The sequence below is a fragment of the Podarcis melisellensis genome (assembly GCF_964234715.1).
Source record: "Podarcis melisellensis genome assembly, chromosome: 1".
Classification (NCBI taxonomy): domain Eukaryota; kingdom Metazoa; phylum Chordata; class Lepidosauria; order Squamata; family Lacertidae; genus Podarcis; species Podarcis melisellensis.
In genome coordinates, this window is record NC_138528.1 from 3,369,407 (window position 1) to 3,393,652 (window position 24,246).

At 46.3% G+C, this 24,246-nt stretch overlaps 1 protein-coding gene across 3 annotated transcripts in view; it reads right to left on the reverse strand.

Moving 5' to 3' along the window:
- Positions 1-24,246, reverse strand: part of MAP4K5 (mitogen-activated protein kinase kinase kinase kinase 5) — an 85,761-nt gene that overhangs the window by 24,602 nt on the left and 36,913 nt on the right. For all 3 annotated transcript variants that reach the window (XR_014168164.1, XR_014168165.1, XM_081910262.1), the window contains exons 3-15: positions 20,742-20,832; positions 19,942-20,006; positions 19,616-19,671; positions 16,994-17,041; positions 16,857-16,899; positions 16,320-16,392; positions 13,787-13,918; positions 12,677-12,739; positions 9,923-10,004; positions 7,153-7,269; positions 6,815-6,893; positions 4,093-4,151; positions 3,303-3,370 (exon numbers count right to left, since the gene is read on the reverse strand). Coding sequence is in view for 1 of the 3 variants with exons in the window: in XM_081910262.1 (XP_081766388.1) it covers positions 3,303-3,370; positions 4,093-4,151; positions 6,815-6,893; positions 7,153-7,269; positions 9,923-10,004; positions 12,677-12,739; positions 13,787-13,918; positions 16,320-16,392; positions 16,857-16,899; positions 16,994-17,041; positions 19,616-19,671; positions 19,942-20,006; positions 20,742-20,832 (976 nt within the window). In the remaining 2 variants the exon portion in view is untranslated. The remainder of the gene's footprint in view (positions 1-3,302; positions 3,371-4,092; positions 4,152-6,814; positions 6,894-7,152; positions 7,270-9,922; positions 10,005-12,676; positions 12,740-13,786; positions 13,919-16,319; positions 16,393-16,856; positions 16,900-16,993; positions 17,042-19,615; positions 19,672-19,941; positions 20,007-20,741; positions 20,833-24,246) is intronic.

The following is a 24,246-nucleotide window of genomic DNA, read 5'->3' on the forward strand; positions in this document are numbered from 1 at the left end:
TAAAAAAATAAACTCGAAGCGGCTTGTGGTGGGGAGCCTGGCTTCTTTCTCCTCCTACAACAACAGCGGAGGGCCGGGGGGGTGGGGGTGGGTTGCTACGCAAGAAGTGCCATGTACATTAATGGAGCTTCGTGAGTGATTGTGGAAACAGCTGTACAGCCAGCCGGCCAAAGGAGAGCAGGCCTTTACCAGGAGAAGGAAGAGGAAGGCATTCAGGGAACAGCTCCCCCAAAAGCAACACAAGTTGTGCTGTACGGCCAAGGGAGCCAGAGCAGAGAAGGCCTTTTAAGGCAAAGGTATTTCGCCTCCATGGGCTCCTTCACATTCCAGCACAAGCAACTTGCGGCGCTCGAGGTTTCCTTATGGTAACCTGGGGGAATCCTGGCTTGCAAAAGACACTGGCTGGTCCTTGCGGCTGCAGAGAGACACAGGAATGCAATACTACAAAGTTGCTTAGGTCAGGGGTTTTTTTTAGCGCTAGACTGTTCTAAGGGATTTAAAATCACAGTAATGGGATGACCTGGCCTTCCCCAACCCAGTGCCCTACAGATGTTCCAGACAATATCTCCCATCAGCCGTGCTGGCTGGGCCGAGCGGGAATCGAAGCCCAAAACATCTGGAGGATACCAGGTTGGGAGAAAGCTGAGATGGGCAGCTGTTGCTTCAATAAACTCTGGAGCAGCTGCACTAAGCATGCCTGAGGCAGTAAATGCAAACGGCACTCCTCTGCACAGACACCATGAACAGAGGGGCCCCACCTGCCGCGAAACAGGCCTTGAGCCGCAGAACCTCCCCGGCCACATTCTGCCCAGTGATCCAGTCTCCTCATTCTGCAGCCACACTTAACAGCACCCAAAGACTACCAGCTCATTACCCTGAGGCAATGGGAGTTACTTATTTCAAACGTTCCTTCCCCCTGTTGTCCCACCCATCAGAAATCACACAGACCCCAGATTAGGTCATTTGTGGGGTGTAGCCACATCTAAGCTGCAGCATGGGCGATTCCCCTACCCTTTCTCCGCACACCAAGATACGGCTTGAGTGAAGCTCTCAGAAAGCTGACCACACCACAAAGCTGGTCCGGAGCAGCATGATGGTCAGGGTGCAGTGAGACTCATGTGCGTTCACACTCACATCCTAAGTGTGACAGGAGAGGCAAGAAAATGGCAGAGGGTCGCCATGTCATGCTGCCAACCGAGCTCAGCGAGAGCAAAGTCCTCCACCTGTACCTTGGCAGGCCCACAAAGGCCACATCTGCCCAAGAATGCACACTCACTTGACAAAGGGCCTAACTATGGACCTAACCAAAGCAAACAGTCTCATTTGTCAATGTCTAAAAGGTATCGAGCATCAGAGCAACCTGGCCACTATAAGGAAATTCTGCCCATGGTATGATCAATTTCCATCTTCCCATTTTGATTCTCTGGCTCCATACCTGCACAAACTAGCTATCCCAAAATACAGACGTGCTTTCACACTCGCAAGACTGAACGTTTTGCCATCTGCGGTACTTGAGAGCCGATTCCAAAAGATCCCGCCTGAGAAAGGCCTTTGCCCCTGTGGAGATGGTAGCACCGAAACAGCGGCTCATGTCCTCCTGTCTTGCACTCTCTACAAAGGCCTGAGGAACAAGGTCATCATCCCACTCGTACTGACCATCCCAGGGCGCACAACCACTGCCACAGTATCCTTTCTCCTGGCAGACCAAACAGAGCAGATAACAGCAAAGGTTGCTAGGTTCTTAAGCAGGGGCAATCAGAATAAGGGCCACAATCTGACTGCTGATTCAGGACCCTAAACTGTGCTTTTATACTAAATTTCCTTTCTTCAGTGTATATTGTAATGTTTTATTGTTGCTTTAGCCATTGGCTAACGCGAAAAAAGCTTCTATCTGACAAAGAATGAATGTCACTTACTCTTGAGCAGCTAGGAGCATCATAACCAGATATAGACCACTGGTACCAAACTCTACAGGAAACTGCCCTGACTCACTAACTAACTGACTAACTGACTGAAACTATCACGGGGACAAAGGAGGATGCCTTCACCCCCGTGTGGCTCCCCTTTATCACATACACAGCCCAACAAGACAATGACCAATCTCCCCAACAACATACAAATCAATATGGCTAACTTAATCCAGCAATTCTCCCCCCCCCCCCACAAAAAACACACAACACACTGCAATCATAGAATCATAGAGTTGGAAGAGACCCCAAGGGCCATTGAGTCCAACCCCCTGCCAAGCAGGAAACACCATCAGAGCACTCCTGACATATGGTTGTCAAGCCTCTGCTTAAAGACCTCCAAAGAAGGAGACTCCACCACACTTCTTGGCAGCAAATTCCACTGTCAAACAGCTCTTACTGTCAGGAAGAGCTTCTTCCTAATGTTTAGGTAGAATCTTCTTTCTTGTAGTTTGGATCCATTGCTCCGTGTCCGCTTCTCTGGAGCAGCAGAAAACAACCTTTCTCCCTCCTCTATGTGACATCCTTTTATATATTTGAACATGGCTATCATATCACCCCTTAACCTCCTCTTCTCCAGGCTAAACATGCCCAGCTCCCTTAGCCGTTCCTCATAGGGCATCGTTTCCAGGCCTTTGACCATTTTGGTTGCCCTCCTCTGGACACGTTCCAGTTTGTCAGTGTCCTTCTTGAACTGTGGTGCCCAGAACTGGACACAGTACTCCAGGTGAGGTCTGACCAGAGCAGAATACAGTGGCACTATTACTTCCCTTGATCTAGATGCTATACTCCTATTGATGCAGCCCAGAATTGCATTGGCTTTTTTAGCTGCCGCGTCACACTGTTGGCTCATGTCAAGTTTGTGGTCAACCAAGACTCCTAGATCCTTTTCACATGTACTGCTCTCAAGCCAGGTGTCACCCATCTTGTATCAATCAATCAAGTGCAACCAACCACACCCAGGTCCCGCTGACCTCTTGCTCCACCAGCAAAAATAGGACACCTATCCACATGATGCTGACAAAGAACCTATCCATATACGCTTTATTCTCTCTCCTCTTTCCCTCTCACCCCCACATTACCTGCAACAAAAATGTCTCAAACTGACTGCAATGGATTTGCATGAAGGATTCTACGATTTAAAAACAGAGATACGAAAGATACTTTTGTTACTTTTGGAAAATCCCTCAGTAAAAACTTATTTTTTATTTTTTAAAAAGGCCCCGTCTGTCCTGCAGAACTCACTCAAAAGCCTGACTTGCCCAGATCATCCGGTTCCTGCCCCCACTTTTCCTCCCAAGCAGGTGGTAACCTTGAAATGCCAGGCATACTTACTTTGCGCAGCTTCCGCCATCAACAAAAGGATTCCAGTGTGAAGCGAAGTGTGCGCCAGCTGCCACCACCTGCAGAGGGGAAAACGTTCAGCTGAGCAATGTCTACAGCTAATATCTAATGAGGGCACCCCAATATAATATCAGGTCCTATTCCCTGGCTCTGATTCAGGAGTAGCGTTTTCTGGATCTGCTCGGTTCTGCTTCTGGTCTGGGAAATGTACACAAGGAAAGGCGTTGCACAGACTGGGGACCAGCCCAATGCCAGGCCTCAACCGTCGCATGGCCAAAGGCCACAGGTGGACTTGAGGCTATCAACAGTAGCCTCAAAAACAGTAAAGACCTGATGAAGAGAGCACAACAGAGGTTATGTTTTCTGAGAATCCTCCTGAAAAATAATCTGCCAATCGGAGCCAAGTACAAACGACATACAACTAGAATTAAAGAACAAGAGTGCCTCTGAGTTCATTCTAAGCAGTACTGAAACTGAAGTGAGCTCCCAGTTCTTCCAAGCAGATGGCCAGTCCTGGTCAACTTTTCCATCTCATCAGCTTAGCACAAGTGGGAAAAGCTCCTTTGCTCTTGCTCTTCTTAAAACTGGGAGCCAGAAATCCTTTGCCAATCTACTGCAGATCACCCAGGGATCTACCTATAGATCCCAATCTGCGTTCTGCAAACCCCTGGGGGATGTGTGTGTGCATGTAGCATGTGGTGAACTCATCTAGAGATTTCTGTAGATATGAAGTGGTATTAATAAATACTAAATAAAAAATAAAAATAAAACAAATCCGTACCACTTCATCTCGCGCTTCTGTTTCTTTCCGTAGAGGCGGTTCAAACTGCAGCTTGTCAACTGAAAGACATGAGACATTTACAACTTTATAAACAAAACTTTTACAAGGCTTTTTTGCCATAGCAAAAATGTTCAAATTTATTAATATAGGCCACTTAGATGATGATGATATATTTAATTATACCCCACCTTCTTCCCTGACAGGGACTCAAAGTGGCTTAGAAGAGCCTATTAAAAAGTTTTATTATCAGACAATTAAACAGTATTTCCTCTTAACATGCCTGAAAAAGGTAGAGGGTTTTGTTTTCGGTTTGAAACACTCTCTTCTGAAACGCTACTCTTTATGAGGGGCTGCGATTCCAAGAACTACCCCCCTGCAAAAATGAAACTAGCAAGGAGTGTGTCTGCTTGAAAGAATATCAACTACCAACTCTTTCCTCTGGAACGGCATGCTTTGAAGAGAAGTTAGGCAAGAAGGCGAAGAAGCAACGTAAAGAGGATTTTAATCATTGTAGGATCCTCGACCAATTTCTTTTGGAGACTAAAATAAAACAATTGAGATTGTGGGCACCTGGCCCAAAAGCAGAGGGGAAGGTATCTCCTGCCGTCTGAAAGTTTTTTATTTGCTTTTTTTGCTATTAAATTGTTTTTGGATTGATTTGGGGTCTTTTTTTAGACTCTTATGGTTTTTATCTTTTTAATGTTGTAATGGGCTTTGATATATTTTTAGGATTTAGCAGCATATAAATATATTTTTTAATGAACCAATCAATCTATTTTAAGGTGAGGCAATAACACGGATCAACCACACGTTGTCAAGGGATTTTGAAGAGAGCAGCGCACAGGTCAGGAGGCAGTGCTTGCATTTTTTTGCACACAACTACTACTTCATGGAAACGTGGGTGGCGCTGTGGGTTAAACCACAAAGCCTAGGACTTGCCAATCAGAAGGTCAGCGGTTTGAATCCCCACGACGGGGTGCGTTCCCATTGCTCGGTCCCTGCTCCTGCCAACCTAGCAGTTTGAAAGCATGTCAAAGTGAAAGTAGATAAATAGGTACCGCTCTGGCAGGAAGGTAAATGGCATTTCCGCGCGCTGTTCTGGTTCGCCAGAAGCGGCTTAGTCATGCTGGCCACATGACCCGGAAGCTGTACGCCGCCCCCCTTGGCTAAAGCGAGATGAGCGCTGCAACCCCAGAGTCGGCCACGACTGGACCTAATGGTCAGGGGTCCCTTTACCTTTTACTACTTAACGAGCAACCCAGGGAGCAGCCTGCCTAGAAGGTTCTCTTGGGCCAATGAAGAAGCTCAGAGAACTTTGCTCCATCCTTTCCATTTCTGGATCCCCGTCTGTGAAATGCTCTCCTCCAGTGAGGACCACCTGGTGGCTTCACTGGCATCCTTTTCGCACCGGGGGAAGATTTACCTTTCCTGCCAGGCCTTTGACGGACAGAGCTGGTATTGTTCTGCTATTACTGTGCTGCCTAAGCTTCCTAAGGCTGGGTGCTTGTGTGTGCATTCATATACAGTCATTTCTCGGGTTACAGCTGCTTCAGGTTGCGTTTTTTCGGGTTGCGGACCCCCGAAACCTGGAAGTACCGGAATGGGTTACTTCCGGGTTTCGGCGGTCGCACATTCGCAGAAGTGCCGAATCGCAACCTGCGTCTGCGCACGTGCGGGTTGCGAACGCTGCGTATTGCGATCGTGCATCCTGCACGGATCACATTCGCAACCCGAGCGTCCACTGTATAAAAGAATTGTAGGTGTTGGTTAAATTTTATATCATAATAATACATTTTATTTATACCCTGCCCTCCCCAGCCAAGACCAGGCTCAGGGCAGCTAACAACCAATAAGAAAAACAAGTTGATTACAATACAATTTAAAAAACATATGAATGAATCTATGTCTATAGCTACACACACACACACACACACACACACACACAAATTCTTTCATACAGATAAAGAATCAACTATCCCACTTTGCAGCCGATGTTCAGGCAATATAACCGAAAGATGCAAGTTCTTATCCCAGACTACTATTTGCATAGAAGGTGATAGGCAGTTTTTAAATCTAAGTCTCTTGGAGACCTTTTTGGCAACAGATGGATTATTGAGACTAGTAAATCGTCCTTATCATCATCATCACACACACCCACCCCGGAGTAATAATGAACACTTAGGCTGGTGCTAAATTAGGGGGCAAGCGTTTAGCTTTAAAATAGAGGAGAAGTGAAGTAAAATATTTTCTCTTCACTCCAAAATGAAGATGAAACAATTAAATACAGGGTAAAAACAGGAATGGTCAAACAGAAACAGTAACGAGGTAGAAGGAAGTCAATAATATAACAAAATGAAAAGGTAATACTTATCAATACATAGGTATTTTTATTGTTAAAGCTGTTACGTTGACTTAGTTGTTCTTTCTTCATTTTTTCTTAATTTTTGTTTTCGCATGATATAAATATATCAGTAAATAAATCTTAGATTTTCAAATATTAGAATTCATAAGTAAAGACCAAAATCAGTCTAAGAACAAATACTGTAAGGTTAGTTTCTATTTATTTTTAAGGAATGTTTTTTGTTTTGTCCTTTGTTTTTGTGCGTGTTTCCCCCCGTTATGTCATAATATAATATAATATAATATAATATAATATAATATAATATAATATAATATAATATAATATAATATAATATAATATAATATAATTGGAGAAGCTCACAATTGATTTCAGACGCCGTCCTCTCTGCTCTGACGTTCCGGTTGGTAGAGCGAATGGTGTGGCGAATAACTGGGTGTGGCTGCAGGAGTCAGAAAGGGAGACATTAGAGGTTGTGACACATGCAAGGCTCCATCGCCCGCCGAAGGGAAATGGGGTGCCCCACATAACCGTATGGCTGCATGTTCATAGTTGCAAAGGGATTTTTCCCCCACGGAGGGAGCATTCTCTCGTGTAAGCTCCCCACAATGAAGACCTACGCAGGCCTCCCAGGGTCGCCAGTTCCAAGGGAGAACGAGGCCCAAAGGCGAGGGAACTGCCCAGAGGAGTGACTTGCTCACCTCAAAATCGTCATCGTCCGCCTCGGCGTAATGAGGGTGGTTGTCGGGATTGTTCACTTTGTCCAACAGTTCGACGGCCAGCGACCGAGAGAGACCGGGCTGCCCAACGAAGGTATGCTAAAAAATAACAAGAGGGCGAGTTCAGGACTTGCCTGTCCATGCCAGCCTGGGCTGGATCCAAGCGACATAGACCTGTTCCAACCGCCCTGGACCCGTTCTAACCAGCTTGGTCCAGTTTCAAATGACCTGCACCTGATCCAACCGGCCTGGACCTGCTCGAAGCTGTCTGGATCTGTTCAAACTGGCTTGTGCCAATTCAAACAAACCTAGACCTGTTCAAACTGGTTTGGAGAAGCACAAACCAGCCTTGACCAGTTCAAACCAGCCTATGCCCTCCAGATGGACCATGGCTCCCATCAGGCCCCGCCAGCACAGCTGCGGTGGGCACCAGTTTGGCAAGCGTTGGTCTGCACCTGCTAGCAGAGGCTCTTCAGCTCCCTGGAGAAGCTGGAGAGAGAACCAGGGACTTTCTGCACAGAAACCAAAGCCCTACCACAAAGCTATCATCCTTCGTCTGCTAGCTGCCCCTGCGAACAGGAACTTTCCCCAGGCTGTGCCTCGGGTGTTTAGGAGAGCCAGTGGGGTGTAGGGGTTAGAGTGATGGGCTCTGATCTGGGAGACCAGGGTTCGAATCTCGCCACTCAGCTCACTGGGTGACCTTGAGCCAGTTGCCATCTCTCAGCCTAACCTGCCTCACAGGGTTGTGAGGATGAAATGGGGAGGAGAGGAACCACATGCAACACCTTGAGCTCCTTGGAAGAAAAGGCAGTATATAAATGTATAATAATAATAGTAATAAACATTATGCCTAGTTATTCTTTGAGAGAATATCCCAATTTAAGGTTAAATTGCGTTAAGATAAACTATGGAACAAAATCTGAGAAAGAGGGAAAGGAATTGCTGAAACAATTATGAATTAAAAATACAAAAAGGAGGCGCGAGGAAGTCATGGAATTAAGTAAATGAAAGATAAAGATATGAAAATACTGGATGTTATTGTTTTTAAATGTTATTGTTTAACTGTATTGTTTTTGGGTTTTCTCTCTTTTTTCTTTTTCTTTTTTCTTCTTCTCTTTTTAGTATTGTATTTTCCTTTATTTTTGAAGTATTGTAATCTTTTTTATTATTACTGTCTGTTCCTCTTTTTTTGTAATTGTTAAAGTTTAATAAATATCTTTCTTTAAAAAAGAGAGAGAGAGAGAGAGAGAATATCCCAGTAGTGTGAGGTACATGCTGATTTCATGGCTGCGGTTAAGCTTTTTACTATGTTTTATAGACACCCCTGGCTGCCCTTTCTTAGAAAGATTTTAGAATGTATTTTAATTAATTGACTGTGTGATTTTATGTACACTGTGCAATTTTTACTTGTTAGTTGCTCTGAGCCCGGCTTTGGCCAGGGAGGGCGGGATACAAATTAATAATAATAATAATAATAATTAGCAATGAAGTGGCTCCTCTTTAGTTTTAATAATAGAATTATTATGTTTTTAGTGTATTTAACACCTTTGTTTTAATGTTTCTATTTGGGCTTTTTTGTTTGTTTCTAAGTTGCTCGGGGTTGCCTTGATACAGATAGGTAGCCGTGTTGGTCTGCCATAGTCAAAACAAAAAAAATTCCTTCCAGTAGCACCTTAAAGACCACCTTGCTTTTTCCTGTAAGACCTATTGCAGTCGTTAAGAGTCGTCAACAGGCTCATCACAGCTATCTGCCAATCACCCATTCCCACCACCCTTCTGAGTAATACCCCTCCCCACCTTCTCACTATATAGAAGAGTCTGGTGACTTCTGTTTCAGTGTATCTGAAGAAGTGTGCATGCACACGAAAGCTCATACCAAGAACTAACTTAGTTGGTCTTTAAGGTGCTACTGGAAGGAATTTTTTTTGTTTTGGGGTTGCCTTGAGCAAGAGAAAGCAACTAACTTAATTAAAAATAAATAAATGACTAAATAAATGGAGCAATCACATGTGGCTTCTTCAAGATTTCTAAGGCATGCTGAAGTTTGCGTATTACAACTTAAATGAAAAGGCAGCTTGCTTCTTCAGCACTGCAAGACTTGCTGCAGGGTCAGGCCCCAAAGAAAGGTTTCTCTTTTCATGTGTGTGGAAATCTGAGGTTGCCTCTGAAGCTTTTCCCCTGCATGGATTGGGAGCACCGCACAGACCAAACACAGGAGGCTGAGCTTTATATCAAAAGACTTTCAAGCACTGTCTCCGTGCGGCAACTGTAAGGCAAGAAAATGTCCCCAAAACACATGGCAACCGGAACAGCAGCCTGCAGTGCAACAGAAGTTTAAGAAGTGCTGGATCAGGACATGCAACATGGTTTAGCCTTCCATCCAAACAAGGCAAAATCTCCCAATTCTTCACTTTTCTGACAGCCTCTGCACTAGAGGTCAATTTGGGGAATTTGAGTGTCTGTCTGTCTGTTTGCTTAAAGTCTTTAAGACACTTAAAAAACGTGATTCATCTAGTAGCGGAGGGAATTATCTCAGCACAATCTTAACACAGAGGCGTTTGGTTTTTTTTTTTGTAAAAACAAGAAGCTTTTTACATGCCTGGAAAGTTTTTTATATTCATCACGCATTACAGCATTTTAAAAAGAAGTATACAAGGCCTTTGGAGTGTACCCTGGAAGCCAGAACATTTACTCCACTAGTGGGGATGAGATTTTACTCTCATCTTTCAAAAAAGAAAGAAAACAGGCTTACAGTAAGAAGTTTATCAGCCGCGGGCCTCTTCTTTGGGTTTTTTGTAAGTGCTACTTTCACAAAACTGTGAAATGTCGGTGACCTAAAAGAGAGAAAGAGAGAGAAAGCGCAGCTTTTATCATATGTGATGGGTCTTGCTTGGTGATTAAAAGACGTTCAGATTCTGTATTATTAAAGTTGTTTTTTTTATAATGGGCAACCATTGCACAATAAGAAAATGAATAAATTAAAAATACAAAATATAAATGACACAAATAAACATATATGCAAAGGAACGACAACAATAAAATAAACTAAGCATTCTTAAGCAAAGTTCAGCGTAAACAGCAGCAGTGGCTGCACTGCATCTTGTACCTCACCATTCTTATAAATGCAACCTTCCCCACCCTGGTGTCGTCCAGATGCTCTGGACTACAACCCCCATCATCCTTGACAAACTGGCAATGCTAGCTGGGGCTTGTAGTTCAGAACATCTGGAAGGAATCAGGTTCAGAAAGGCCGGTATAATGTATGAAGGATCCCAATTTCTGAATTATTATTATTTATTGAATTTGTACGCTGTCCTTCATCCACAGACCATTCCTGCATTGCTCCATCTGGTATGCAGGATGAGACCCTCCCTGCCCACAGACTGTCTCGCCAGAGTGGTGCATGCTCTAGTTATCTCGTGCTCGGACTACTGCAATGCGCTCTACATGGGGCTACCTTTGAAGGTACTGTTTCAACCATCATCTGGAAGCATTATCTCCTTTACGTGGCTTAAGAGGAATCGGGAAAAGGTCCATGGATAACTCATAATTGTACTCTTTTTAATTCCAGTTATTAGAGGTTGACTGATCATTAGGGGGAAAGTGCAAAAGATAGGAATTATATCATCTCTATCTGAAATAAAGGATGGAATTCAACATAGCAAATGTTGAGCTATCCAAACTGCTGTCAAAGGGAAGATGGAGCATGCTGGTTTTCTCCTGCTCCAGAGGGCAAGGCACAAACCAATGGATTCAAATGACAAGAAAGGATATTCCAACTACCGTATTTTTCGCTCTATAAGACGCCCCAGACCATAAGACGCACCTAGTTTTTGGAGGAGGAAAACAAGAAAAAAAATATTCTGAATCCCAGAAGCCAGAACAGCAAGAGGGATCTGGCTTCTGGGATAGCCTCTTGCTATTCTGGCTTCTGGGATAGCCACACGAAGCCTCTTCAGGGCAGCAGGATGAAGGCTCCCCCTGCCCGGAAGAGGCTGCCAGAAGCTAGGACCAGCAAGAGGGATCGCTGCTGGCTTATGGGACCTCTTCAGGGCAGTGGGAGAAAGGCTCCCCCAAAAGCCACACACACGCTCCACGGTGCTCTTTAAAGGGAGTGCTGAGCAGAGCCTCCCGCCTGCATTCGCTCCATAAGATGCACACACATTTCCCCTTACTTCTTAGGAGGGGAAAAGTGCGTCTTATAGAGAGAAAAATACGGTAAACATTAGGAAGAACTTTCTGATGGCAAGAGCTGTTTGATAGTGGAATGGACTCCTTCGGGAGTGGGGGGGGGGGACTCTCCTTCCTTGGAGGTTTTTAAAGCAGAGGCTAGAAGCAGGGATTCTTGAGCTGTGATTTCTGCATTGCATGGGGTTCCACTAGATGTTTCTATGACTGCATGGGCCTTTGGTCGGACCCAACCTCAGAGTTCTTCTTAAGTCTTATGCATTCCCCTTCCATCTGCATTGGCCCTTGTAGTGCTACAGCAATAAGAAAAAAGTTCAAGTTGTTCCCCCCACCCCACCCCCCAACTGTCTGAGTTTTTGGGTTTTTTTAACTACATTTTTTGCCAAAAAGGGGAAGGGAAGAACAGAAGGCCAGTGTGACTGTTGTGCAAACGGCAAAAACATCTGTAGCAAAAGAATGTGGTTTGACTGTCTGGGTGCTGGAAAATATGGCTACCATGGAGATCACAACTGAACTGCAGCCTATTAGAAAAACACACGCAGGCAACGAGGGGAGGCAACACAGTATGACGATACCGCAACTGTACCCTAAAATAATTGCAGCAGGGGGGTGTCCAAAATGATCCAGTGAGGAGCCTTTTGGTTAAAAAGAAAGTAAAGGTAAAGGGACCTCTGACCATTAGGTCCAGTCGTGGCCGACTCTGGGGTTGTGGCGCTCATCTCGCTTTACTGGCCAAGGGAGCCGGCGTATAGCTTCCGGGTCATGTGGCCAGCATGACTAATCCACTTCTGGCGAACCAGAGCAGCGCATGGAAACGCCGTTTACCTTCCCGTCGGAGTGGTACCTATTTATCTACTTGCACTTGACGTGCTTTCAAACTGCTAGGTTGGCAGGAGCAGGGACCGAGCTATGGGAGCTCACCCCGTCGCGGGGATTCGAACCGCCGACCTTCTGATCGGCAAGTCCTAAGCTCTGTGGTTTAACCCACAGCGCCACCCGCGTCCTGGTTAAAAAGAAAGGCAACCATCAAAGGATTGTACTGCCCCATGACTAGAGTGGAGGGAGGGGCAATTTGAGGGGCTGCCAGTCAATATCAGCAGGTCAAACTCTTTCTGCTCCCCACACCCATCCCTTAAGCCCCCTTTTTTTTGGGGGGGGTATGTGATGGAATTTTCTAAGCATCTCTTTCAGCCACCTTCAGGGGTCACCACCAGCAGCCAAAGGGTGCCCCTATTGGTATGGAAAGGAACTAGACACAAACCATCAAGGGCGAGACCCCTGGGGGGAAAATAAATGAAAAAGGCACTCCCAGACTTACCATTTTGTTTTTTCCTTTAGCTTTGGAGGCTGAAAGTTGCTTTTGGACATTAGGAACAAGGCCCTGAAATACAAGGAAACCACCCCGTCAGAAGTGCAGAACACAGCTGTACAAGGAAAGGATTCGAAATAAATTAAAAAATTGTCCAGTAGCACCTTAAAGACCAACTAAGTTTGTTCTGGGTATAAGCTTTCATGTGCATGCACACTTCTGCAGATACCATGCATGCACACAAAAGTTTATACCCAGAACAAACTTAGTCGGTCTCTAAGGTGCATCTGGACTATCTATCTATCTATCTATCTATCTATCTATCTATCTATCATCTAGACTGTGTCAGACCAACATGGCTACCTACCTGAAGGAAAGGATTTGTAAGGGAAGAAAGGGGTTTTTCACTGGAGTAGACCAAGTGGCGCCTGCCATATGGTTTGTACTACAACTCCCATCTTTCCTTACCATTGGCTCTGCTGGCTGGGGATGATGGGATTTGCAGTCCACAACACCCCTAAAGATTAGGAAGAACTTCCTGACTGCACACACTGAATTGATGGTGGAACAGTCAGGCAGGTCAGGCTTTATTAATTTATTTGTGAGCTGCCTTTCGGGGCACAGCCCACTCAAGGAAGCTCACAGTATCGCGCAAACATGGTATCAGCAACCATCTAAAAATGTAGACATTATAAATGTTGCATTTGCAAGACTGAAGTGTTGTGAATCTTGTTTCCTCTTTTGATGATGCTTGCACATTTTCATACCAATTAAAAAATACCAACATAGAAAATCTAAAAATAACACCAACTGTGTTAACTGTCAATTAAAGAAATAGGGTTTTTTGGGGGTGGGGGAGGACCATAGGTCAGTAAAAGCAAATTACAGAGCGCTAATATTATTCTAGGTGGAAGGTTCTCCTCTTTCTCCAGCCAAAGATTCTGTAGCCTGGGCAGGAGGGAGGACCACGCCCCAAGGATGCCGGAGTGTTGGGTTCCCTGCCTTGGCAAATGACCTTTATGGTCCCTTCCAGCTCTCAGATACTAGCGTTCTTTTTAACACTCATCTACTTCAGGGCGAGAGAGAGTGTGAGTAGAGGAGCCTTTCCTGTCCACAGACCTCATTGGATGAAGATCAAACATGGGCGGCTGCAGCTCTCCAAGCTCGATGGCCGTGATGCCCACCGCCCAGATGTCGCACAGCTGGTTGTAGCCGCCGTTCTTTTCTACAGCTGCAACTTCCGGAGCCATCCTACGTGGGGGGAACAAAAACGCTGTCAGGCGGCAGGAAGAGCCAAGACCTCCCCCACCTCCTCTTGGTGCTTTTGAATGAACCCAAATGCCCCTCCTGTGCTTGCAGCCCAGGCCTAGGGAGCCTTTCGCAGCCCCAGGGCCACATCTTCTCGTGGGCAACTTTCTGGAGGCTGCTTGCCAGGGGTAGGCAGAGCCAGAGGCATAAAGCCTCTTACCCGAAAGGGTTCTTAATTAATCATCCCTCTCTAGGGAATGGATAGGGTGAAGCAGAACAATCGAGTACCTTGTGATCCACAATAGCCTCACCCCGTCCCTTTTAAATTTATCCTAGTGTTCTGAAATGTTTTAACTCATAATGCCAATAAAGGTAATTGTGTATGTAAAGCAGGTGGGCTGCTGAATGCAGATCTTTTGTTTGCACAGAAAGTGGCATTCCCAGTTATGCAGAGGTCAGAGGTTTCTACAGAAACACATACTCTCACACGCATCCTCCCCCGCAAGCAAGCAAGAGGTATTATTGCAGTCCCTTAAGGAGAAGCAAGGGACGCGGGTGGCGCTGTGGGTTAAACCACAGAGCCTAGGACTTGCCAATCAGAAGGTTGGCGGTTCGAATCCCCGCAACGGGGTGAGCTCCCGTTGCTCGGTCCCTGCTCCTGCCAACCTAGCAGTTCGAAAGCACACTAGTGCAAGTAGATAAATAGGTACCGCTCTAGCAGGAAGGTAAACGGTGTTTCCATGAGCTGCTCTGGTTCACCAGAAGCGGCTCAGTCATGCTGGCCACATGATCCAGAAGATGTACGCCAGCTCCCTCGGCCAATAAAGTGAGATGAGCGCCGCAACCCCAGAGTCGGCCATGACTGGACCTAATGGTCAGGGGTCCCTTTAGCTTTTTAAGGAGAAGCAATGAGGGCACATACCCTGGAAAGAGTAGGGTAGCCTGAGGAGGAAGGCCTGGAGAGAGTCCTAAGGGCTAGATAAAGAAGACTGGAGAACTGGGGCCTGACAGAAACATGCTGCTGTCTACCAGGTGCCAGACATGCAGCCTGGTCCTGCAGACTTGGGAGAGACAGCAAAAGGAGCAGGCTGGCTGCGGTGCGGGCAGAAGGCAGACAGGGAGTGCTTTGCAGATCTCTTTTGCAATAGATCACCTGGTGTTTTTTGTCTCCGAATTGTTTAACAACAGCCGCTCAAAGTAACCCAGCCAGATAGGCAGAGTATAAATAAAATAAAATGATAATGATAAAAATAATAATAATAAGCAACTCCCACCACTTCCTTAATTCTCAGTGTAAGTCTGATCTTCCTTGTAAGTCACTCATTTGCGCTTGACTCCAGCTGGTGGACCTCAAGGAGTCCTAGGGTGGAGCAGGAAGTGGATCCTACAAACCCCACCGGGTTTGTGGAACTTTTGGTAACCCAGCAGCGTTAAGCTACACTGACTGAGCTGTTGGTGCTTCCCTTAAGGAATTTTGGGGACTGCAGTTCTGAGAATGCTGAGCCACTTCTCGGAACAATTGCTTCAAGGAAGACTTGACCATTAGCCCAGCTGAAAGACCTGGTGCACCCATCCTCAATTTGTGCACAACCAACCGCAGGATATTTATAACTCTTATTTATAAGGCAGGATATTTATAACTCTTTTTTTTTTTTAATGAGTGAGCTGAACATAACAACCTGCATTTCACAAGTTGCTCGTCTGTGCTACTTCCATGTTCATCCAAAGGTTGCTTCCTTGGCTGACAAAAGCTGTCTATTCCTGTGAACAGTGTAGGATGTAAATACACACCCAAGGTGTGTATATATATTCACCTTCCAGTTTCTAAAAGTTGTTGCAGCCGAGATCTGTGTGCTTCTGTCTCACCTGTGTAGACACCTTGTATGGGCTGTTAAAGCAGAGGTGGGACACCTTTTTCAGCCTGAGTGTCACATTCCCTCATTGACATTTTTTTTTTGGGGGGGGGGGTGTCACATGCCAGTTGTGAATGGGGCCAGATGCAAGAGTAGACAGAGCAACGGATGCAACTGTTAAGGTCACACTCCAGCCATGCTACACAAACACACACACCTCCATCCTGTCGAGCAAGCAGCACTGCCATAGTTCAAAGACTGATTCCAGCTTGGCAAAGGCACTGGGAAGGGTCTCAAGGGCTTAACAGAGGACTAGAGGGCTGCATTTGGTCCCCACCTCTGGCTTAAAGTGAATCAGCAGAAGGTATTCAGCAGCAGTGGAAGAGGTGATGCCCAGCCAACGAAGTCAGAAAACAGCTCAATAGCTTTGAGTCTGTTTCTGCCAACTCACTGCATCCTAAACTCCTCTTTCTGCATCCTCATAGCGCAGTCCAGAAACCCTGGCTCAGCATCACAGACCCTTGTTTGAATAATCCCAAGGAATTTATTACCAGTAAGGAGTGCCGATGAAGGACTTCCTCTTTGCGATGGTGGCCGTTATTTTCGCCGCGACGCCAAAGTCAGCTGTGGGAGAAAGAGTGGAAGATGTTTTCTAGAAGCTGGCATTCCATTTCATGCAGACCAAGGAAAAGGCTCTAAGTAGGCCCTCTTGGGAGGGGTTGGGGAGGGTGAAGAGAGGCTAAATTTGCTAAATTTGCAATAGTGCCAGCCACAGGGACTTCATTCGTTGCCTCCCAAGCTCCCACCCAAAATGGAAGGGGCAGATGAGTGGATGAAACTGGAGGCTGAATTAAAAGGGAATTTTAAAAAACTGCACAATTCCTTTAGGGGTTGGAGATGGCACAGGAGCTAGCCAATCAGTCCCGCCCACATCTGGCTTTTGTGGCATGCAGAGCATGACCTCAAGAAGAGAAGGCACATTTGCACTGCCTGAAGCAAAGATGCCTCTGAGACGGTCTCCGCTGCTCCGCAAATGTTACACGTGTCTTTACTCTCTCAAGGAAGTCAAGGAGAGCAAGCAAACTTACCCAGCTTGATGTCCCCATGGTCTGTCAGCAGAATATTTGCACCCTGAAAAATAAAAATAAAACCTTGAGTTTACGGTCACTCACCAACACCCCCCCTTTCTTTAACGGAGAAAGAGCTCCATTCAGGAATCACCTACCTTAATATCCCGATGCATTTTGCCTTTCTTGTGCAAATAATCGAGCCCCTAAAAAGAAAGCAGCGGCAAAGATGAGGATGGAACTCCAAGAGGGCCTAAGAAATCAAAGGCCAGAGTGACCAGGACCAATTCCCCCACGAGACGACGGGCTGCTGCCTGAGCCCCCTTCACCTGCCCCACTAACTTTAAATGAACTGCTGAGATAATGCATGCAAAATGTTTTTAAATGAGTCCTTATGCAAACATATTACTCTGCTTTATTTGTGTTATTATTGTCTGAAGAATAGCTCAGTTGGTAGAGCATGAGACTCTTTAATCTCAGGGTTGTGCGTTCGAGTCCCACGTTGCGTGAAAGATTGCTGCATTGCAGGGGGTTAGATTAGATCAGGCACTTCCAACTCCCAAGAGACTGTGATCTACTCCAAGTATAAAATAACTGTCAGTGATCTACCCACCGTCATTGGAGGGAGGGAGGAGTGTGTGTTTTCAGGGGGGGGGTTGGCCACAGTTGTTGAGCTTTTGGGGGGGTTGGCAAGAAGGGATGGCAGCGCAGCAGAAGGAGGGAGACAGCGCTGGAGACTGGATACAGGGATTTTGTTTGCACCATGACGACCACGATCACCTATGCGATCTACCGGTTGGACAACCCAGGATAAGATGAACCTCAGGGTCCCTTCCAACTCTACAGACCATGACCTTGCTCTTCTAAATCACTAGAGCTGGAGGAGACATTGTGATTCATGATTTTGGGGGGGGGGTCCCTGTTCCCCAATGTGGTTCAGCAAAGCAGCCCCAATGTACTGGTCCTCTGCCTCATCCACAGAGAATAAAACGGAGCTGTGAAGAGGAGGTTTGCTTCTGGGTGAAGGTATTTTTAGTACAGGTGTCTCAGTATTGAGCTATCACACTCTCTTTCAAAAGTGTTCTGAACAGAGTGTTAAACCGCACCTTAGAAGGGCTTCTTTTAGTGCTGAATTAGACTCTAATTGAGTGTATATTCAAAGATCAACATTTCACACCCACAGAATCTCAGCTTGGGTGGGATAAAAGACCATCTCCATAATGTGGCTAACAGAGAGAATGGACAGCCCTTCCTGTGAACAGATGGGGCTGCATTGTTGCAAAGCAGTCTCCACTTCAAATTGCAGATGGGCCACTTCCTAAGTGACCTTAGTGTTTCTCAAGCTTGGGCCCCCAGCTGTTATCCTGCTAGCTAGGGATGGTGGAAGTTGAAGCTGGCGCCCCAAATTTGAGAAACAAATTTGGGTATCCTCTTTCACTTGCAAAGTGGGAATAAGAAATGATCACCTACCTTATTAGACAGTTGTGCAGATTCCTGAGAGAAAGCACGTGAAGCGCTTTGAACACAGGAAACCTCTATTAATTCTATGTACAGTGGTGCCTCGCAAGACGAAATTAATCCGTTCCGCGAGTCTCTTCGTCTTGCGGTTTTTTTGTCTTGCGAAGCACGGCTATTAGCGGCTTAGCGGCTATTAACGGCTTAGCGGCTTTAAGAAAAAGGAAACAAACTCGCAAGAACTCGCAAGATGTTTCGTCTTGCGAAGCAAGCCCATAGGGAAATTTGTCTTGCAGAACGACTCAAAAAACGGAAAACTCTTTCGTCTTGCGCGTTTTTCGTCTTGCGAGGCATTCGTCTTGCGAGGTACCACTGTATATGCAACAATCTCCACTATATAGGTAAGAATGTAAAGGTAAAGGACCCCTGGACGGTTACGTCCAGTCAAAGGCATCTATGGGGTTGTGGCGCTCATCTCGATTTCAGGCCGAGGGAGCCGGTGTTTGTCCACAAACAGCTTTCCGGGTCATGTGGCCAGTAGGACTAAACCACTTCTGGTGCAATGGAACACTATGACAGAAACCAGAGAGCATGGAAATGCTGTTTACCTTCCCTGCAGATGGTGACAGCAGTCAAGAAATTAAGAGACACCTGCTTCTTGGGAGAACAGCGATGATAAACCTAGACAGCATCTTAAAAACCAGATACATTACCTTGCCGACAAAGGTCCGTATAGTTCAAGCTATGGTTTTCCCAGTAGTGATGTATGGAAGTGAAAGCTGGACCATAAAGAAGGCTGATCACCAAAGAATGGATGCTTTTGAATTATGGTGCTGGAGGAGACTCTTGAGAGTCCCATGGACTGCAAGAAGATCAAACCTCTCCATTCTGAAGGAAATCAGCCCTGAGTGCTCACTGGAAGGACAGATCGTGAAGCTGAGGCTCCAATACTTTGGCCACCTCCTGAGAAGAGAAGACTCCCTGGAAAAGACCCTGATGCTGGGAAAGATGGAGGGCACAAGGAGAAGGGGATGACAGAGGACGAGGCGGTGGGACAGTGTTCTCGAAGAGACCAGCATGAATTGACCAAACTGTGGGAGGCAGTGGAAGACAGGAGTGCCTGGCGTGCTCTGGTCCAGGGGGTCACGAAGAGTCGGACACGACTAAACGACTAAACAACAACAACAGAGCAGTTTATTAGCTAAGATTATTATTGGCGATCTTCTCCCGCTGCCCTGAATGTACTTTGGACTGCAGTTCTACTGAAACAGCTTCGTTCTTCTTTACGCCAAAAGTCGCCCAAGACCTGCCCAGCAGTGCCTTACCTTCAACGTCTCTCTGCAAACAAACGCAATCTGAAACTCCGACAGCGGCCCCGTCACTGAAAGGAAAATCAAACATAAAACAATGAAGCATGATGTGGTGGCATGCTCTTGACCCGTGTGGGGCTGATAAAAGGATGTCCTTTGTCATGCGGCGCGTGGCTAAAGTATGGAAGTCCACAGGGCTTTCTCATCTGTTGCAGCAGGTTTTGGAATGCAGCGCTTTACAGTGATTTGTGCCCCAAATTACAGAGAAGAAAAGAGTCGCGCATCCCACCCCAACCCCTTGAAGGAAGGGCATGGTATAAAATAATAAGGTTGCCAATTACCATGATAAATATCTTGAAGGGATCCTCCTCCGCAGTACTCCATACAAATCCACAGCTTCTCACGGCTATGAAATTAAGCAGATATTATCAAAAAGAATGCCTGGTGCTTATAACGAATCGAAAAACATTTATTTGTATTGCATTGATGTTCATAGCCAATCCTGTCCCTGAGGCTCAGGGTAGTTAATAATTCTTACCCATCTCAAACAGGCGCTTTGTAGTGATTAGGTGCCACCTTGACACCATTATTCCCATTACACAGACAGGAACGGAGGTCGGAGGTCCATTTTTTACGCAGTTAGCTATCATAGGTTCAAGACCCACAGCAACGTCAAGTTCTGACCCCTTTGCAGATTTTTAAGTATCACATAAAACACAACCCTTGATTTCTTGGTGGGGGAGCATGTAGCAAACTTCTGAATATCAGAACATGCAAGCGCAGGGAAACGGATCAAATCTGTTGAGGGATAAGGGATGTCCCAAGAGATTCACGTCCAACAGAATGCAGAATTATAGCAGACTGGAAAATATGGTGCTTCAGGTTTGGTGAGAAGTACTTCACTTCTGTCCCACCAGAGCTTTAAAAAGCAGCTCTATGTAGCCCCAGCACATAGTTCCATCGACTTTGACACTGTAGGACCACTGTATCTGACACTGTAGGACCACCGCAGCAGATAGCAAGCTCAAAAACCAGTGGGGAATGCCACCTTCCCTGGGGCTTGTGCAGAAAAACCTTAGGTCCCTGGCAGGAGGTTGGCACAGCAAATCGTTTCTACAAAGCAGAATGCAGGAGGCCTTACCTGAGATAGCTCCCAAAGTAAGCTACAATGTTAGGATGCTTGCATTCCTTAACCATGTAGATCTCTTGCTGTATCAACGAAAAGTCATCCCCTGGGGAAAAACACAAAGCAGATTTGTTATTTACTTTAACCAGGGCTGTTGCCTGGTTAAAGGAAGCCTGGCTGAACGACTGTATTGAATCTTAATATGAGGGGGAAATAAACCCAAGAACGCCAAAGGTGGGAAAGGCATAGTGCTGGCTGGGGCTGATGGGAGTTGCAGTCCAAAATAGACGGGAGGGCTGGTTTAGATAATGTCCTGCAAGGTGTGTAGGAGCAGCTAACATCAAAGAAGAGGCAACCCCCTTCTCTCTCTCTCTCTCTCTCTCTCTCTCTCTCTCTCTCTCTCTGGTAGGAGGGAATACTCCTTCCATGATGGCGCTTGACACCTGAAGGTCTCATAAGAGCTTACAGTGCTGCCTCGCAAGACGAAATTAATTCGTTCCGCGAGTTGTTTCGTCTTGCGATTTTTTCGTCTTGCGGAGCACGGATTCGCTGGGTATTAACGGCTTTAAGAAAAAGGAAGCAAACTCGCAAGACATTTTCGTCTTGCGAAGCAAGCCCATAGGGAAAATCGTCTTGCGAAGCAACGCAAAAAGCGAAAAACCCTTTCGTCTTGCGCGTTTTTCGTCATGCGAGGCATTCGTCTTGCGAGGTACCACTGTATATTAAAAACTGAATCCTTTTAATTTTTTTAATCTACTGGATTAAATAACTGGAGGCATCTTTCTAGGCAGGATGGATCAGTCTATTTCCACTCTGTGTCAGTTTTGCATGTATTCATTAATAAATACATGCCAATAATAATAATAATAATAATAATAATAATAATAACCCCACTCTGCATTAATCTACCATTTTTTTTGTTAAATCCTCACTAGAATTCATATTTTGTCAAAAAATACATAATTAGCTATGTATCTGACATCAATGCATCCATATGTGTGTGTTTTTTTATGCTATAATATGCATTTTGGTGCGTTTTTTAAAGCCAAGGGCTATCCTGCATAATTTGGAGAGGTGCAAAATCTGAAGGACAATTATGTTCCAATTCACGCCATGACCCAAAGGTGCAGCAGAATCCATGGATTCCTATTCAAATTCCACAAGCAGCGCTATGGGCCAATTAAACTAATTTTGACTGACTAATTTGATCAATCAACTAAACACTTCAGAAAAAACGTAACCCTAAACATCACAATTCATAAAACACTGGTAGTGTGCAAGCTCTCTTACACCTGCAGTTAATGCGTTCATCCTAGTGGTGCAGCAATAAAACTGCCAGCACATTTGCAAAAGCCAGCAGGGTCTGGTATGGTTTCCATAAGGATGGGGGACTGTGTGCTGAGATTCCTACATTGCAGGGGGTTGGACTAGATGACCCTTAGGGTCCCTTCCAACTCTACAATTCCGTGATTCTGTGATTCTGTGTTATCACGGGAGAGCAGCTGAGTGGGAGTTGAGCTCTCTTCCTACTCACTGACCTCTTCATCATGCGGTGGGGAGGGTAGTTATCTTTTTCTCCCTTGAACTGTACACAGACGTGACATGGGAAGTTGGAAGAGAGTTGCTGTTTCCCACTTCCACTTTCAGCTCTCTACGCTTTTCAAGGATTAATTCCCCCAGGATCTGACTTTTACCCAGGGAAATGTGTGCGAGTGCATTTTCTCGCTCTGTCAATGGGACTGCGAATCTTATCTGAGGCACAGGAGTGACCAGAGGCGGCACCAACCACAGCACTCGCTTTGAACCCAGCATTTTCATCCGAGCTCAAGGTCTACTCATCAACTGGCCGCAGGGTAGGGGTTGGTACCCCGGTCTAGGTGGATGAAAAGCAGACTGCTCAGGCAACCAAAGCGACAAAAGACTCAAGCCTGACAAATATATCCCAGAACATGTTTGCAATTATTAACAAATCAATACAATACAGAGTGCTCCAACTGCTCGACCGATGCTAAAAAATCTCCCCCTCCACCGCTACTTCTCCCCCTTAAATGAATTCCACTCTACTGGTTTTCCACGTTTTATTACTTTCTCTGGCTGAAGACAAAATTGCTCCTCAAAGGGCTGGGCTGGCAGCCTCGGGGGCTCAAGCGCCACAGTGACTCTGGAAAGAATGTGCTCAGGACCCGCAAGATGGGCTGGGAGCCTCTTAGGACGCCTGAGGGCGACAGCTCTGCCTGCTGTTTTACAAGGGAATAGCCCAGTTCTGCAAGGAGCCGTTCCAAGCTTCAAATTGGCCGGCAGAAAAAGCATGCACATCCTCAGGGAGAGACGAAGAACTCAGGAGATGGTCCCTTGCAATCTGCTAAGCCAGTCATAGGCAAACTCTGCCCTCCAGATGTTTTGGGACTATAACTCCCATCATCCCTGACCACTTGTCCTGTTAGCTAGGGATGATGGGAGTTGTAGTCCCAAAACATCTGGAGGGCAGAGTTTGCCTATGCCTGTGGTAAGCCTTGAAGTGGTTGGATGTGCTTCGTCCATGCTCCAGCTCAGTGCAACATGAGACCTCTGGCTCTCCACCTTCAACAGGGCTCTGGCACCCACCAAGAGGAGGGGCCTCTCACACACTTCCATCTGAGACCCTACCTGCCTGTGCCCTGTCTCGCCAGGGGGGCACAGGGCGGTCACCTCCCACTTGGACTACTGCAATGCACTCTATGTGGTGCTACCTTTGAAGGTGACTCGGAAACGACAACTGATCCAGAATGTGACTGCTGGACTGGGAGTGGCCACCAGAAGCATATAACACCAGTCCTAAAGGATCTTCATTGGCTAACCTTTAAAGCCTCGGCCCAGTATACTTGAAGGAGCGTCTCCACCCCCATCGTTCAGGCAAGACACTGAGGTCCAGCTCCGAGGGCCTTCTGACAGTTTCCTTGCTGCGAGAAGTGAGGTTACAGGGAACCAAGCAGAGGGCCTTCTCGGTGGTGGCCCCCTCCCCGTGAAACGCCCTCCGATCTGAAAGCAGCCCTGTACCAATCCAGCAAACAACAGGAAGCTGGTCTCCAGCTTCTCACCCATTATAAACGCCGTCCAAAGCAAGATACCAAGACGAGAGCAACCATCAACAAGTATGGAGAGGGGAAATTGAAAACAGCTTTTGATCCCCTGCCAGGGCACAGCTTCCAGTGTCTTGACTGACTGGGTCCTGACCGCAGTCTTGCTGTGGCCTTCAGCTTCCCCCCACCCTACCCAGGCAGACGAGGAGAAGATATGGGGAAAGCCCCCGAACAAGTCAAAAGTCACGCAGATCACGACCTTCTGACAGCCTCGTCCTTGATCAGGGGAGGCACTCAGCGAGGGCCACCGCTGATCTGTATGTTTTGAACATAAACAACATCTGTACGTCATTTTTAGGAAAGCAGATGAGGAGCCCCCCGCCAGAACACACACAAATGGCTTTCCTGTGCACAATGGCCCCATTCAAAAGCCTATTGCCCTCAAATACAACAAGCTCAGC